At 54.3% G+C, this 13,926-nt stretch overlaps 1 protein-coding gene across 3 annotated transcripts in view; it reads left to right on the top strand.

The window, feature by feature from the left end:
• NDST1 (N-deacetylase and N-sulfotransferase 1) overlaps positions 1-13,926 on the top strand; it is a 62,976-nt gene that overhangs the window by 19,044 nt on the left and 30,006 nt on the right. For 2 of the 3 annotated variants that reach the window (XM_045437130.1, XM_045437132.1), the window contains exon 2: positions 11,551-12,449. In XM_045437130.1, coding sequence (XP_045293086.1) covers positions 11,937-12,449 — 513 coding nt within the window. In that variant the 5' untranslated portion in view covers positions 11,551-11,936. Of the gene's footprint in view, positions 1-1,068; positions 1,149-11,550; positions 12,450-13,926 lie in introns of those variants that run through there. The other variant, XM_045437133.1, reaches the window with a different exon arrangement.

Here is a 13,926-nt window from a genome sequence, read left to right as displayed (position 1 = left end):
CTCAGGTGGCTGTTAAGAGGTAGCCAAGGCCGCTAATCCCTGCAGGAGTTCTTAGGATTTATCCAGGCCCCGGAAGGTGGTCCTGGGCCACCCTTATGACGTGACATGAGGGGACTTGGACAATTAGCCCAGTCTCTGTCCCTGGGCCCACGCATACAAAAACTCCATCTTTTTTTTTTTCCTACCCTGACTCTCAGGGCCTGGAATTCTGCCATTAGCAAGTTGCCTTATGCTCTCCTTGAGGTCCTCTAAAAAGGCAGATACTCCTGCATGTGGACAGTCCTACGTGTTTACTGCTGAAGAGTAAAGCCAGGCTAGTCTGGCCCTTTTCCATCTGCCTGTGTGACCGTGGCCATGTTGCTTCTCCTCTCTGGGCTACGTAAGGCCCTTTCACCTAACACCTCAACACGCTGGCCTGGATTCTACGCCTTCCACACTCTGGCAGTTACCCTTCTTCCTCCTCTGCTGGGCGGACAGTGGGAAGGACCCCGCAGCTGAGTCGGGATGGGGGCAGGGCCCAGAAGCCAGTGTCGCCACCCGCGGGCCCAGATAGCTGAGCGGATATCGTGTCATCATATCGGGCCTACTTCCTGTTCTTTTCAGGACAGGTGGGGAAGCAGGTCTGGAGGGGGAAGGCTCTTGCTTCACATAGGAAGTCAGGTGGAGCTGTAGCCATAGTGCAGATTTCCTTGCGGCCAGCGCGGGTTCCTCCACTGCCGGCTGCACCTTTCATGAGAGTGTCTGGAGCGCCCATCAGCATGAGGGCCAGGGACGTGCTTTCTCCTTCTCCATGGAAGGTGCCTCCTGGCTGGGGCCTCTGCCTGTTGTGGGGCCCCTGAGTGTGGGGCAGAAGCAAGCAGGACATCCTCTTCCTGAGGTCCAGGAGGGAGGGGCCGGTGGCCTCTGGCAAGGAACCTGGTGGTGAGGGGCCTGGAGGCTTCCGGAACATGGTTGGTGGCTCAGGATGCCCTAGAGCCACCACTCCCTCCCTCTTTCCCTCCCTCCCTCCCAGGGAGGGGACTGGCTGAGAGTAATGCCATTTGTCCTAGCTCTGGGATTAGGTGCGGCCTCGTCAAGTGAGGAGTGTGCAGCCATTAAGAGGACGCAGTGAAGGGAAGCCGAGCCCAGCTCTGCTGCCTGGAGGTCTGGTGGGTCTTGTCATTCTCTCCCCGGCCTTCCCTTACCCTCTGACCACAGCCCCTAGGCCCCTCCCTTCTGTCCAGTCCTCCCAGGTCTGTCTGGATGTGTGTGCACCAGTAGTGTGGGCATGTTCACAGCCATGCAGGAGGGGCCCGGGTGTGCAGGGAGTGGGACAGCCTGGCCCCAAGCCTGGCCCTGGGTCCTGTCTGCATTTAGGACCAGGAGCAGGTTCCTGAAGTGTCTCATCCCCTGGGGCAGCCCCAGAGAGACGGCTGGGGGCTGACCTGGCAGATTCCTGTTGGAGGAGACGGAGGTAGTGGCCGAGGGGCAGGAAGGAAGGGCTGTTTCTCTTGATAGCTCGGCGATCCTGTGAACCCACGGAAGCCAACGGGTCCAAGAGTTAAAGATTACTGCAGGGCCATTGGGGGGAGCAGGAATGGCGAGGTCCCAGGGCACTGAGAGGTCACATTCATGGCCTCAGTCTTGTCTACACTTGTGAAAGCCACAACATGTCAAAGCCAGGACTCCTGGACAGTTCCCCTGTTCTTATTTGTCGTGTGTGTGTCGGGGGGGGGGTGGGGGGGGGGGTAGGATGGGGGAGTGGTCACAGCCACCCTGCATTTGTTTGGAATGCAGTATCTGTCTGGGGAGAGCCCTCTAACAGCTTTCATAGATTCTGGAAGGGTTCTGTAACCTAGGAGGTCACAAACTTCCGATCTAGTGCACACCCCTCGTTGTCTAGTGGAGGAAACAGAGGTGAGGAGAAGGGAAGGGTCTTGCCCAGGGGCACCTAGGGAGCGAGTGGCGGGGCTGGGATGCTGATGTGGACCCCAGGCCCACATGGGTTTTGGCTTCTGTACCCATGAGATGGAGCGCCTCCCACCGCCTAGCAGTACACCTGCTTTATGGAATCTCTCGGGGGGCATCTGGTGACCTGGGGCGGACCCGTGGAAGGACAGGGGCTGGGACTGACCAGCCTTGCCTGGCTCCTCTGCAGGGGTGGCAGATGGGGGTGGGGAGGTTCAGGGCATGATAAACTTGTTTCTACGTCACTGGGAAAAAATGACAAATAAACGGGGTCATGGTAGTACCTGGTGTGCCACAGACCCGTGAGGCATGCTGGTCACCATTTTCCTTCGAGTTGGCCCTCGAAGTTGAGATGTCCTACTTCTTCTTACCCTCACTCCTTCGTCTCTTCTTCCTTCACTTGAGGCTGCTGCCTGGGCCATGGAGGCGGCCCCCTTTCTAACACGGACACCTGCTTGTCAGAGATGACCGAGGCCCCTGGGGCAGGGGAAGGTGAGGACCCTCTGGCTGAGGTCTTGCCTTTCTGGGAACCTGTGGTGTCCTACTCTGCCAGTGAAGACTTTCCCATTCCTGAAGAAATTGGGTCAGCCTGTGTTTAGGCAGCTGGGATGGGTCATCTGCAGGAAACCTCTCTCTGGACATGCTCTAGGCCACAGACCTCACTCAAGAATGGTGTGGAATGCTGAGCATAAGGACTGTCTATGGGTTACAAATAGCCCACCTTGGAGGACTGGCCCAGGGTCATCCTAAGCTCTGCCTCTGCCTAGCTGGGTGACTTTCAGTCAGTTGCTTACCCTCTCTGAGCCTAGGTTTCCTCATCTGTAAAGTGCACATATCAGTGACCCCACCTCTCTGGGTGTGAGGATTGGGTGTGACAGATCAGAGCAGGCTCTCAGCACTGACCCAGTGTGGAGCTGGTGAGTTATCAGGAGCTCAGCCAGTGCTGGCTGCCGTCCGGCAGGGAGGTTATGAGATTTGCAGGGAACTATCATTCCATTCCTTTTGAATGCCTATGATCTGAGCCTAAGAAAAATAGGAATGGATTCGACTCTGTCATCGATGGATTTGGGGGTTGGGTGGAGAGAGCCCTATTTGGGGAAGCTTCATGGGCTAGTGAAGAGCATGCCCTGTGATGGGCCTCCCCGTCTTGGTCTGTTAGGAGCTTTGGTGGGACTGGGGGGCAGCTGGTCCTGACCTGTCTTGTTCCTGACTCCGCCCCTCCCCACAGGCTGTCTTGTTTGCTTGCTAAACCCTTTCTTCAGAGCTAGTGCATAGGTAAACTCTCAACTCCGGGCCTGTTGGAGGAAAGACAGCTTCTCAACAAGTAGGGTCTAAGTTCCTAAGGTTTTTTTGTTGAGCATTCCCTGCTGGGGAACCCAGAACAAATCCCAGGTTAGGAACCTGGGAGTGAACCAGCAGGGAATGCTTTGTTTGCTTGTTGATTGATGGCTGATTTGTGGGTCTTCCTCCAAGACAGATCGTGAGAGGCTGCTTTTGATGTTAAAACACGCATAAAATGGATGAAAACAAAGACAGACAGAGCACCATTCAAAGGGAGCAGAGAATAGGATGTCCAGAGTGGTAGAGTGTGGTAGCCGTCCCGGGCGAACACAGGGTCCCGTGTTGCTGACAGCTGAGGATCACAGGCTCTGGAGCTGGTGGCCTGTGCGAGATCCTTGTCACCCACTCGTTAGCTCCGTGGGCTGGGGCAAGTCGCACGCCCCCTCTGGGCCTCACTGCCCTCATCTGTAAAATGAGGGGAAGATAGGTCACAGTGTTGCGGTAAGGGTTAAATGAGCGTGTCATACCAGCATATTGTGTCCAATAAATGAGAGTTCCTAGCATTGATGCACTTAGCTCGGATCCCCAAAGGGGAAGGTAATTGGCAAGGGCACATCTCTTTTGATCACCTACCATGGGTAGGAGACCACATCTGCTTTGGAGAGCTTTTGGTGAGGTTGGGGGACCAGTGTTCCAGTCCCGAGAGGCCCTGGCATCTGGCGGCACGCATCCAGCGCTGCATGATGGGACACAGAGCAGGGGAGCTCATCTAGGACTTTGAAAGCCACAGCTGGCCTTGGAGGAGGATGGGCAGGCTTTTAGTGGACAAGGAAATGGGTCAAGGTAGGTGGGGGTGGGGGCAGGGGATCCTTTTCTCTCTCTCTTTCTCTCTCTCTCTCTCTCTCTCTCGGGATCTCAGTGTCCCCATGTGCTCACCGCGGGGTGGACTCCATACTGCAGCCCCAAGGCTCTGAGCCAGACTGCCCTTGGTGGCGGCCCCGGACTCCGGACTCCGGGGTGACTGATGGGCAGCGGCTGGGCCCTCGGCCAGGCGGCACTGCGGGCCTGTGGGGGATGGGGTGTGCAGCGAATTCCAGCAGAGGAAGGGATTTGCTTCTGGTTCGGCCTCCCAGGGGTGTAATTGGGCTGGAGAAACTCCTGCACAGCTGGGAAGCAAATGTGGAGGATTTTCTGTGCTGCACTGTGCGTGGTGGGTGGGGCAGGCTGAGGCCGGGTGGCTGGTGGAGCTGGGCGGCTTCGGGGTGTGGCCGGGTGGTGGGTGGTGGGTGTGATTGTGCTGGGGGTGGGACAGGCCGGGAGGGGCTGGGTCAGCTGTGGGGAGTGGCCCTGGGATTGCCTGTGGGGCTGCCACTGCCCGGGCCTGCAGCCAGCCCTCCTCCCCCAGGCCCGGGTGCCCATTCACATACTTCTGAGGCTGTTTGCGGGGCTCTTCCTGCACCTCCTTCAGCTCCCCACCCCGGACTTGTGCCTGTGGCCCAGATGGCTGTGACGACACCATTTGAACGTGTCGGCACCGTGTGAGTTTGCCTGTGCGTCTATATGCATAGGAGTATGGGGCATCTGGGGAGGGTGTCAGGAATGACCCAGGCGGGAAATAAAAGCTGGGCTAGGTGAGCACCCGGGGCTGCAGGGACCTTCCTGCATTTTACCCTGCAGCAGCTTCACACCAGAAACCTAAAACCTTGGGGTTTGGTAAAGCCTACTTCCCAGTGCCCAGTGCCATTCTCGGTGCCTAGTGGTGCTCTGTAAGTACAACGAGGGGACAAGGAATGGGCCATCTTCTTGTGCCCCACTTCCAATGTCTTCCCAAACCTGACGCCGTTTCTTCTCCTTCTGGATCCATTGTGAATTTGGTAGGTGGCCCTGGGCCAGTTGCTTCCTGAGCCTCAGTTTCCAAATCTGTTAAACGGCTAATCATTTTACTAGCCTATATCTCCGTGTGCCGGGCCCTGCGCTGTTTTGCACACGTCATCTCTTTGAGTCTGGGCAGCAGCCCTGCGAATATATAAAGCCTGTTTTACACTTGGGGAAACCAAGTCTCAGAGAGGTTGAGGGATTTGCTCAAAGATCACAAGGCTAGTAAATAATGGACGCAAGATTCAAGCTCAGGCAGGCTGGCTCTAGTCTAAGCCCTTAACTGTAATGCTAGCAGCTGGTGCATGGCCACCTCACAGAATGACACGTGCCGCCCTTCACAGGAGGTCTGCTGCACACAGTAGGCGCCAGGTAAACGTGAGGGCTGGGTCATTAGGTGTGCTTCACCATGAAAGGCACAGGACGCTCAGCCTCCGAGAGTTCTTGGTCCTACTCCTGGTGTTGACCTGCCCATCCAGGGCAGAGACGGACCCTCTCCCCAGTCCTGATTCTAAACACCTTGGTTTCTGGAAGGCCCTTGGCCTTTGCCTCCTTTCTCTCCAGGTCCTACACAGGATTGTGGGGGAACCAGAGCATTTTGGAGTAAGGGGGGGTGGGTGGGGTAGGGAGTGACTTTCAACTCCAGAGCAGTGGCCACAGTTACCGTGGTATTTCCCGAAAGTGCAGCGTTGCCATGGTATCTCCATGACAACCAGAGCATCTCATTCATTATCCCTAGCACCTTGGCAGGGAGAGCTGGGTCTGGGGCTGAGAGAGCACAGTGGGAGCCTGGCTAAGAGCTAGAGGCCTCAGTGGCCGAGGCCCCCTCCTGCTCTCCCCATCCCAGCTAACATGTCCCTGCAGGCTCTGGAGCCACCTCTGTCTCCTGGGGTCTGGCTTCAAATTTCAGCTCTGCCACGGACTAGCTGTGTGATTTTGAGCAAGTGACGTAACCTCTCTGAGCCTCATTTCCCTCAACTGTAAATGTAAAAAATGACAGTAGTTTAAGGCTTAAATGAGATATGGTATGTAAAAGTGCTAAACACAGTACCAGCCAGGCTTGTGGTAAACGTTTGAAATGTGGTAGCAGTAAAAATAACAATGGCGATAATTATAATGGTATCATTGTTGTTATTATTTTTATTATAGAAGCCCCTGGGTTTCATGGAGGAATGAAAGGCCAAATTTGAAGTTAGGGAGGAAACCCATTTGAGTCAAGATTTAGTGGTTTCCAGGGGCGCCTGGGTGGCGCAGTCGGTTGGGCGTCTGACTTCAGCCAGGTCACGATCTCGCGGTCCGTGAGTTCGAGCCCCGCGTCGGGCTCTGGGCTGATGGCTCAGAGCTTGGAGCCTGTTTCCGATTCTGTGTCTCCCTCTCTCTCTGCCCCTCCCCCGTTCATGCTCTGTCTCTCTCTGTCCCAAAAATAAATAAAAACGTTGAAAAAAATAATAAAAAAAAATAAAAAAAAAGATTTAGTGGTTTCCTATGTGACTGGGGCAAGTCATTTCACTTTGAAGCCTCAGTCTCCTTATCTGTACATTAGGAGTAATAACAGGTCATTATGAGTCATTCATATCTTGAGTATTCAATTAGAACCTAGGCCTGGGGAGAGTGGTGGGGGCTTCCACAATGAATCAGACTTGTCCCTGCCCTTTGGGGCACCCAGGCATGTGGGGAAGGGGAAGGAATGAAATTAGTATTTGTGGAGGGCCTATGTGCCAGGAAGGGCCTCTACCCCTGCAGAGGTCAGTCAGTCCTGCTCCTGCCCCGGGCTCTGGAGCCTACAGGGTGCAGAGTTGTGTATAGAAATACCTGGAATCTCCTCTGCATGGACCTCACACTCAGGTGCACCCAGGGACTGGGCAGGAAGCCAAATGAAGGAAGGAGGTCGACTATGGGACTGTGTTAACTGGAGAATGCGTACCTCAGATGGTGGCCTCTGGGGATGCGTGCCCAGTGTCAGCCAAACGTGCTCTTTTTATTTTTATTATTTAAGTATTCACTCACTCATTCATTCATTCATTTATAGAGGGTGCAAGTGAGTGAGGGGCAGAGAGAATCCCTGGAGGGGCAAAGAGAGAGAGATGCAGGGAGAGAGACAGACAGACAGACAGAAGCAGGACTCCCCCAAAGCAGAGCTCGTGCTCACCTGATGTGGGACTTGAACTCACCAACCATGAGATCATGACCTGAGCGGAAGTCAGATGCTTAATGATAGCCACCCAGGTCCCTTGAACATTCCCTTTTTTTTTTTTTTTTTTGTTAAGTTTATTTATTTACTTTTGAGAGAGAGAGAGAGAGAGCACAGGTGGGAGAGGGGCAGAGAGGGAGGGAGACAGAATCCAAAGCAGGTTCCAGGCTCTGACCTGTCTGAGCCGAAGTTGGACACTTAACTGACTGAGCCATCTAGGTGCCCCCGGACATGTTCTTTTAAAAGAGAAGTTAGAAGTCGTAACTTTTATGTGAAGTCTCGTGATGTTAAAATGTTGATAACTGATCTCAAATTTAAGTAAAAAGCTGTGCAAGCCAAACAATGCACATTTGCATCCTGTCTTGGCCCGAGGGTCCTGGTTTTCCTGTGCGGCACTATGGAGGGGGATGGGGCCCGTGAAAGTCTGAGGAATGGGACTTGGGAGCAGGAAAGGGGGTGGTGGATAGGGATGACTTAAGAGAAGTGATGACATTGGAACTGGGGTCTTGAAGGATGAGTAAGTGTCCCAGGGGGGAGGGGGAGGCATTCCAGCAATGGGAACTTCATTAGCAAAGGCCTAGATGCATGACCAAGATTGGTGACTGGTTGGGCGAGGCTGGAGTTTAGGAAAACTGCTGGTGATGTCCGCAAGACCCAAGCAGGCCCTGGGCAGCAGGGGGAGCGTTGAGGCCTCAGCCCCCAGCTGTCCTGAAGGACTTGGTGGCTCCAAGGGGATTAGAAGCCCCCTAGTTCTCCATCCCTTGAGCCACAGGGGCTCTGGAATGCAGGTGGGTGTGGAAGGTTTTGAATGGCTGGTGCCAGGCCTTTGAGAAGGTTGCAGTGGGGGACAGTGCTGGAGGCCCCTCTCGCCAGTATGCTGGTGGCTGGCACTTGGCTCACAAAGCATCTAGCCCTCTGCCCACCACCACCCCCCCCACCCAGAGTATTTGGCCTCTCTGGGGACAGGGACTGGTTGGCCCCCTCTCTTTCTCCCTTTGCCCTCTCCTGGGCCTGGGCTTTGCCATGCCTTCTCTCTGGCCTCCTGGCCTCTGACCATCTGGCCCCTGCTCATCCATCTGGCTCAAGGGAAAAGCCAGGGCCTCTGAAAATGGGGGTTTGGGATTACGAGGACTGGCTGTCAGAGACTTGAGAGAGAGCATTGGAGCTGGCTTGTTCAGGCTTTGTGGGCTCAGTTATACCCACACTGTGCCTACATTGAGGAAGCAACTGGAGTGATTGGTAAGAGCGGCTGACCCTTATTCAGTGCCGTGTGCCAGGCGTGGTCTCTGTGCTTTCAGTGTATCGATTCCTGTAATTTTCACAACCATGAGAGCGTGTTAAACTTTGCTGTTTTACAGATTAGGGAAGTGGGGGCACGGAGAAGCTAAATAACTTGCCCGAGATCACACAGCTGCTGGGCGACTGAGCTTGGGTGTGAATGAAGCTCCAGTCTGCGTGTAACCATGAGGCTTTCTTAACATAGGACTTCAGGTCCAGGGACAGGTTTGGGGACATGGGGTCTGGACTCCTTGAAACTGTTACAAGATTTTTCAGCAGCTATGCATATTTTTTATGGGAAAATGTTGTCAGATTCCTACAGGGGTCTATGACCCCTAGATGCCTGAGACTGTTGCTTGCATCGTTAACATGTACACTGAAAGTCTGTTAACGCAATAGACCAAGGCAGTGACCACAGCACCTAGGCCTGCAGGGGAAGTGTGGTTGGGTGGCTGGAGTGGGCAGGTGTCCCCAGGCGTGGCAGGCAGGCAGGGCATCACCCAGGCAGCTGTACCTCCCCACCCACTGTGCTGGCCCCAAGCCAAGAGGTGGGGCTAGCTGTGGCCACAGGGCAGAGAGCTGCCCTTATCAGTGGGAAAAGGGATGCAGTTGCAACCTGGAAATAAATAGGACTGTCACCCCAGCCCTCCAGCCTCCGCCCAGAAGACCTGTTCCTTCTTGCCCTGCTCTCAGCTGGAATTGCAAGGAGTCCCTGGAAAGCTTTGCACAGTCCCTTATCTCCAAGCGGAGGCATGCGTTTCTCCCCATTCCTACCCCTGGTCAACTGTACTTGTTCTTCTGGTCAGTTCAGGAACCACTTCTTCCAGGAAGCCTTCCTTGATCCTCCCCCTCTGCTTCAAGGGGCGTTAGGTGTCCCTGAGTTCTCTCAAACACCCCCCACTATTACACTCATCCCCCTGCATTGTAGGAACCTATTTTCTTGGCTGCCTTGGGTTCCCCGTGGTGCTGATATATAGTAGGGACTGGGACTGAATTAAAGAATGAATATCAGAGGTGGAAGAGCCCCCAGAGAACGTCTGGCCCAAGCTCCTCTCTAACAGGCAGGAAGCCCAAAGAGGGGTTAGGGTATGCTCTGGGTCACACAGCATGTCATTGGCAGAACTGGGAGCAACACTGGTGGCCTAGACATGTCCTCATTTCGTAGTCCTGCCTCTTGCTTATGAGCACTTTATTTATTTATTTATTTATTTATTTATTTATTTATTTATGAGTGTGTGAGAGTGGGGGAGGGGCAGAGGGAGAGGGAGAAAGAATCTCAAGCAGCATGCAGCCCCACATGGCACTCGACCCCACAACCCTGGGATCATGACCTGAGCCAAAATCAAGAGTCCATCACTCAACCGACCACCCAGGCGCCCCTGAGCACATATTTTAAAAACATTTGTTTTCTGGGGCACCTGTGTGGCTGAGTTGGTTAAATGTCCAACTTTGACTCAGGTCACGATCTCACGGTTCGTGAGTGTGAGCCCTGCTTCGGGATGTGTGCTGACAGCTCAGAGTCTGGAGCCTGCTTCAGATTCTGTGTCTCCCTCTCTCTCTGCCCCATCCCCGCTCATGCTCTGTCTCTCTGTCTCTCTGTCTCTGTCTCTCTCTCAAAAATAAACATTAAAAATTTTTTAAAAAATAAAACCATTTGTTATTTTCACAAAAATAGTAAGTGCTTATTATTAAAAAATTAGGAAACAGAGAAGAAAATAAAAATCATTCAGAGATAATCCTTGTTAACATTTTGGCTTTTTGTTTGTTTGTATGGATTTAGTACCAGTTTCTGGCTTATGCATAACAATTTTCAGCAGAAATATGACCATGCATAGTGTTTTACAAGTGTTTTCTGCTTTAACAACATGTGTGGTAACCATATTTCTACGTCAGTAAATATCTTTCTTCCACATATTGTAAATGTTGTAAGTGGCTGCCTGGGCTTCTATCTAATGCTTGCACTGTAATTGCTAAGGGCAATCCCCTATTGTTGGACATTTGCTATTGTAAATAGCACTGGGATTTGTCTTCTTGTGGGGAAATCATTACACACTTCTGAAATTACAACCTCTAGGATAAGTTCCTAGAAGTGCAATTAGTTGTCTGGTCTCTGGTATGCTGGACCCATCCCCAGGGCACCGTGTAGTCTTGGGCCTGGGAGGGATTTTTAAGATCTTCACCCCTTAGGGCAGGTCTAAGGCTTACATTCACTCCCTGGCTGTGTCCGCTGAGACCTCACACCTTCTGTCTCTGTCCCATCCCCATCTCTCTCCTCCTAGCTTTCAGTAGCTGCTTCCACTATGTTTAAGGGAGCCTGGAAGGCCGTGGTATAGGGGCTGCTGTTTGGGATGAGGAAATTGGGGCCTTAGTTTACCGGGTGTGGGTGTGTGGTCTTCATTTACTCTGCAGTGCGATTAATACAGGTGGAGGCTCTGGGCGGGGGATGGGGCTGAGGGGGACCCAGGAACCCCAAGTTCTGGCTGCCTGATAAGGCTGCTAGGCCCATTCAGACAGAGAAATGGGTGGGGAAGCACTGTGTGGGTGAGGATGCGGTGTTCAGCCATGATTCAGAACCCCACCTCTGGCTCCCAGGCCTTGCACATGTTTGTTTCACTCTGTCCTTCCTGCATCTGGAGTTTGCTAGCTCTAGTGTTGGGCTCGTGCAATTATAATAAATAGCAACCGCCCTTGTGGACACCATATGCTTGGTATTGCTCTGAGTGATTTATGCGCATTATGCACATTAGGATTAGGGACCTAATCCCTGAGCCTCTTGTGAGGCAGGTACTATTGTCAACCCTGTTTCACAAAGAGGAAAACTGAGGCCGAGAGAGAGCTTGTGTGAAATCATAGAGCCGGGTTAGGCAGCAGCACTTGAGTTGGACCCACCTAGGTCAGGTCCTGTGTGTCCACAGTCAGCGGACGCCCAAAGCCCACACTCGGCCTTCTCACCTCTGGCTCTCTTCTCCTCTCCACAGCCTTGGCCCCGTGGGCCCCACTGAGCGAGCGGCATGCGGCACCCCCGGGCCTGCCCCGTGTCCTTCGGCCCGCTGCCCAGCCCCCCCAGGAGGCCCTGACGCCCTGGGGGCACTTCTGCTGTGCACAGGACCACGTGGGGGTTTGCCATGGTGACATAAAGGCGCGCGGAGGAAGGAAGGAGCGCAACCGGCCTGCGGACTGTGCCCCTGGCTGGGAGGAAGGGCCGGGGGCCCGGATCCCCCACTCCTGCTGCCCACTGAGGGCCGCGCTTGCTAAGTGACTGTGAATTTGTTGGTCAGTGGACGACTCTGCTCTCTCCTCCTGCGTGGGGCCTGGGGGTGGCCGGGGAAGAGGGGCCTCCGGAGGCCGAGGTCTGGGGGCCAGGATGCCCGCCCTGGCGCGCCTCCGCAGGCTGTGTCGGCACGTGTCCCCGCAGGCTGTCCTTTTCCTGCTGTTCATCTTCTGCCTGTTCAGCGTTTTTGTCTCGGCCTACTACCTGTATGGCTGGAAGCGGGGCCTGGAGCCCTCGGCAGATGCCCCTGAGCCTGACTGTGGGGACCCGCCCCCTGTGGCCCCCAGCCGCCTGCTGCCACTCAAGCCCATACAGGCGGCCGCCCCCTCCCGCACGGACCCACTGGTGCTGGTGTTTGTGGAGAGCCTCTACTCCCAGCTGGGCCAGGAGGTCGTGGCCATCCTGGAGTCCAGCCGCTTCAAGTACCGCACGGAGATCGCACCGGGCAAGGGTGATATGCCCACGCTCACCGACAAGGGCCGCGGCCGCTTCGCCCTCATCATTTATGAGAACATCCTCAAGTACGTCAACCTGGACGCCTGGAACCGGGAGCTGCTGGACAAGTACTGTGTGGCCTACGGTGTGGGCATCATCGGCTTCTTCAAGGTACGCAGGGGCTGGGGTCCCCAAGCATTAGCAGCGCTGGCTGAGTTTGAATCCCATTTCTACACTCCATAGCTGAGTGTCTGACTTTTCCTATCTGTAAAATGGGTATAATGGTAGCCCCTACCTCCTAGGATGGTCCCGAAGGGTAAGTGGGTGAGTACATGTAAAGCACTTGGAGCACATAGCACCTGGTGTCTAATAAATGCTTTTTAAGTATTAGCTTTTATTAGGAGCACATGGCAGGGGGATTGCCTGCCTCGCATGGGGACCTGGCACACAGTAGGCGCTTGCCTAAAGGAAGCCTCGGGAATGGGTGTGAGGTAGGAGAGGCTAGGTCCCTTGAACATCATGGAAGTCCTTCCAAGGCATGGGGTGTGTCCTCATTTTGCAGATGGGCAAACCGAGGCTCAGGAGGGTTATGTGTCTGAGGCTAGGTAGCCTATAAGTGGGAGAGCCAGGATTTGAATGCCGTCTTAGACACTCTGGGCTCTGGATCCTGTGCTCTTTCCTCTTGCCTGTGGCAGGCTGTGGCATTTTATGCGCCTCCAGAACAGGGCCATTTTGCATTGGGGGAAAGAGGAGAAAGAAATCCCAGTGGGCAGGTACACCACTCTGGGCTCTGTGGGGCACCGAGAATGACTGCTGGGATCAGAGTCCTTGCTGAATGTGCCATGGAGAAGCTGTCTGTGGGGAGGAGGAAGTTGGGAACAGCTGGATGGGGGGATCTGGGGGCTCTGGCTGGCTAGAGAACTCTCCTCTTCAAGATGGGTGGTAGGGACCCTAGGGAGGTACGTGGGGACATGTATCTCTTTAGTCAGCAAATTTTTACAGAGCACTCACTGTGTGTCCAGATCCTTTGCTAGGCACTAGGGACATAATGGTGATCAGAGTGTGCAGAGTCCCTCATTGCTGTCACTGAGCTGACATTTCAGTGCAGTGGGGTGGGGTGGGTGGCAGACAACGAACAAGTAAACAAGTGGCAGGTGGTGACAAGTACAGGAAGGAGTAAAGCCGGGAAAGGGCATAGGGGGTGAGGGGTATGGGCAGTTGATGTTGTTTTGGATGGAATGGCCAAGAAGGTTGTCTTTGACGAAGTATTGGAAGGAAGTGAGGCAAGGAGCCACATAGCTCTCTGTGCAGAGGGCCTTCCACACAGAGGTGACAGGTCCTGAAGCAGGTTCTTGCTTGGCGTGAGCTGGGAGAGGAGCAGGAGTGGGTCAGAAATGGCCCATAGCCGCTGACAGGTGCCCATATGTCCCCAGGCACTCGTGGCCACCCATGTGCACTGGGCCCTGTGCTCGGGGTAGGGAGGAGCCTGACTCAGGGGAGGGGTTCCCCCAGTGTGTCCTTTCATGCATTAATGCAGCAGGATGCTCTGCCACTAAAAAAGGTTTTGTGGGCCAAGAAATTGAAGGCCCTTAGAAGTCCTGCAGTAGAACAGCCTGGTGAGATTTGTTCCCCAGCTGGCTTGATCACA

The sequence above is a fragment of the Leopardus geoffroyi genome, chromosome A1, assembly GCF_018350155.1.
Source record: "Leopardus geoffroyi isolate Oge1 chromosome A1, O.geoffroyi_Oge1_pat1.0, whole genome shotgun sequence".
NCBI lineage: Eukaryota > Metazoa > Chordata > Mammalia > Carnivora > Felidae > Leopardus > Leopardus geoffroyi.
Note: the sequence above shows the minus strand (reverse complement) of the source record. Positions and strands in the feature narration are given on the sequence as shown.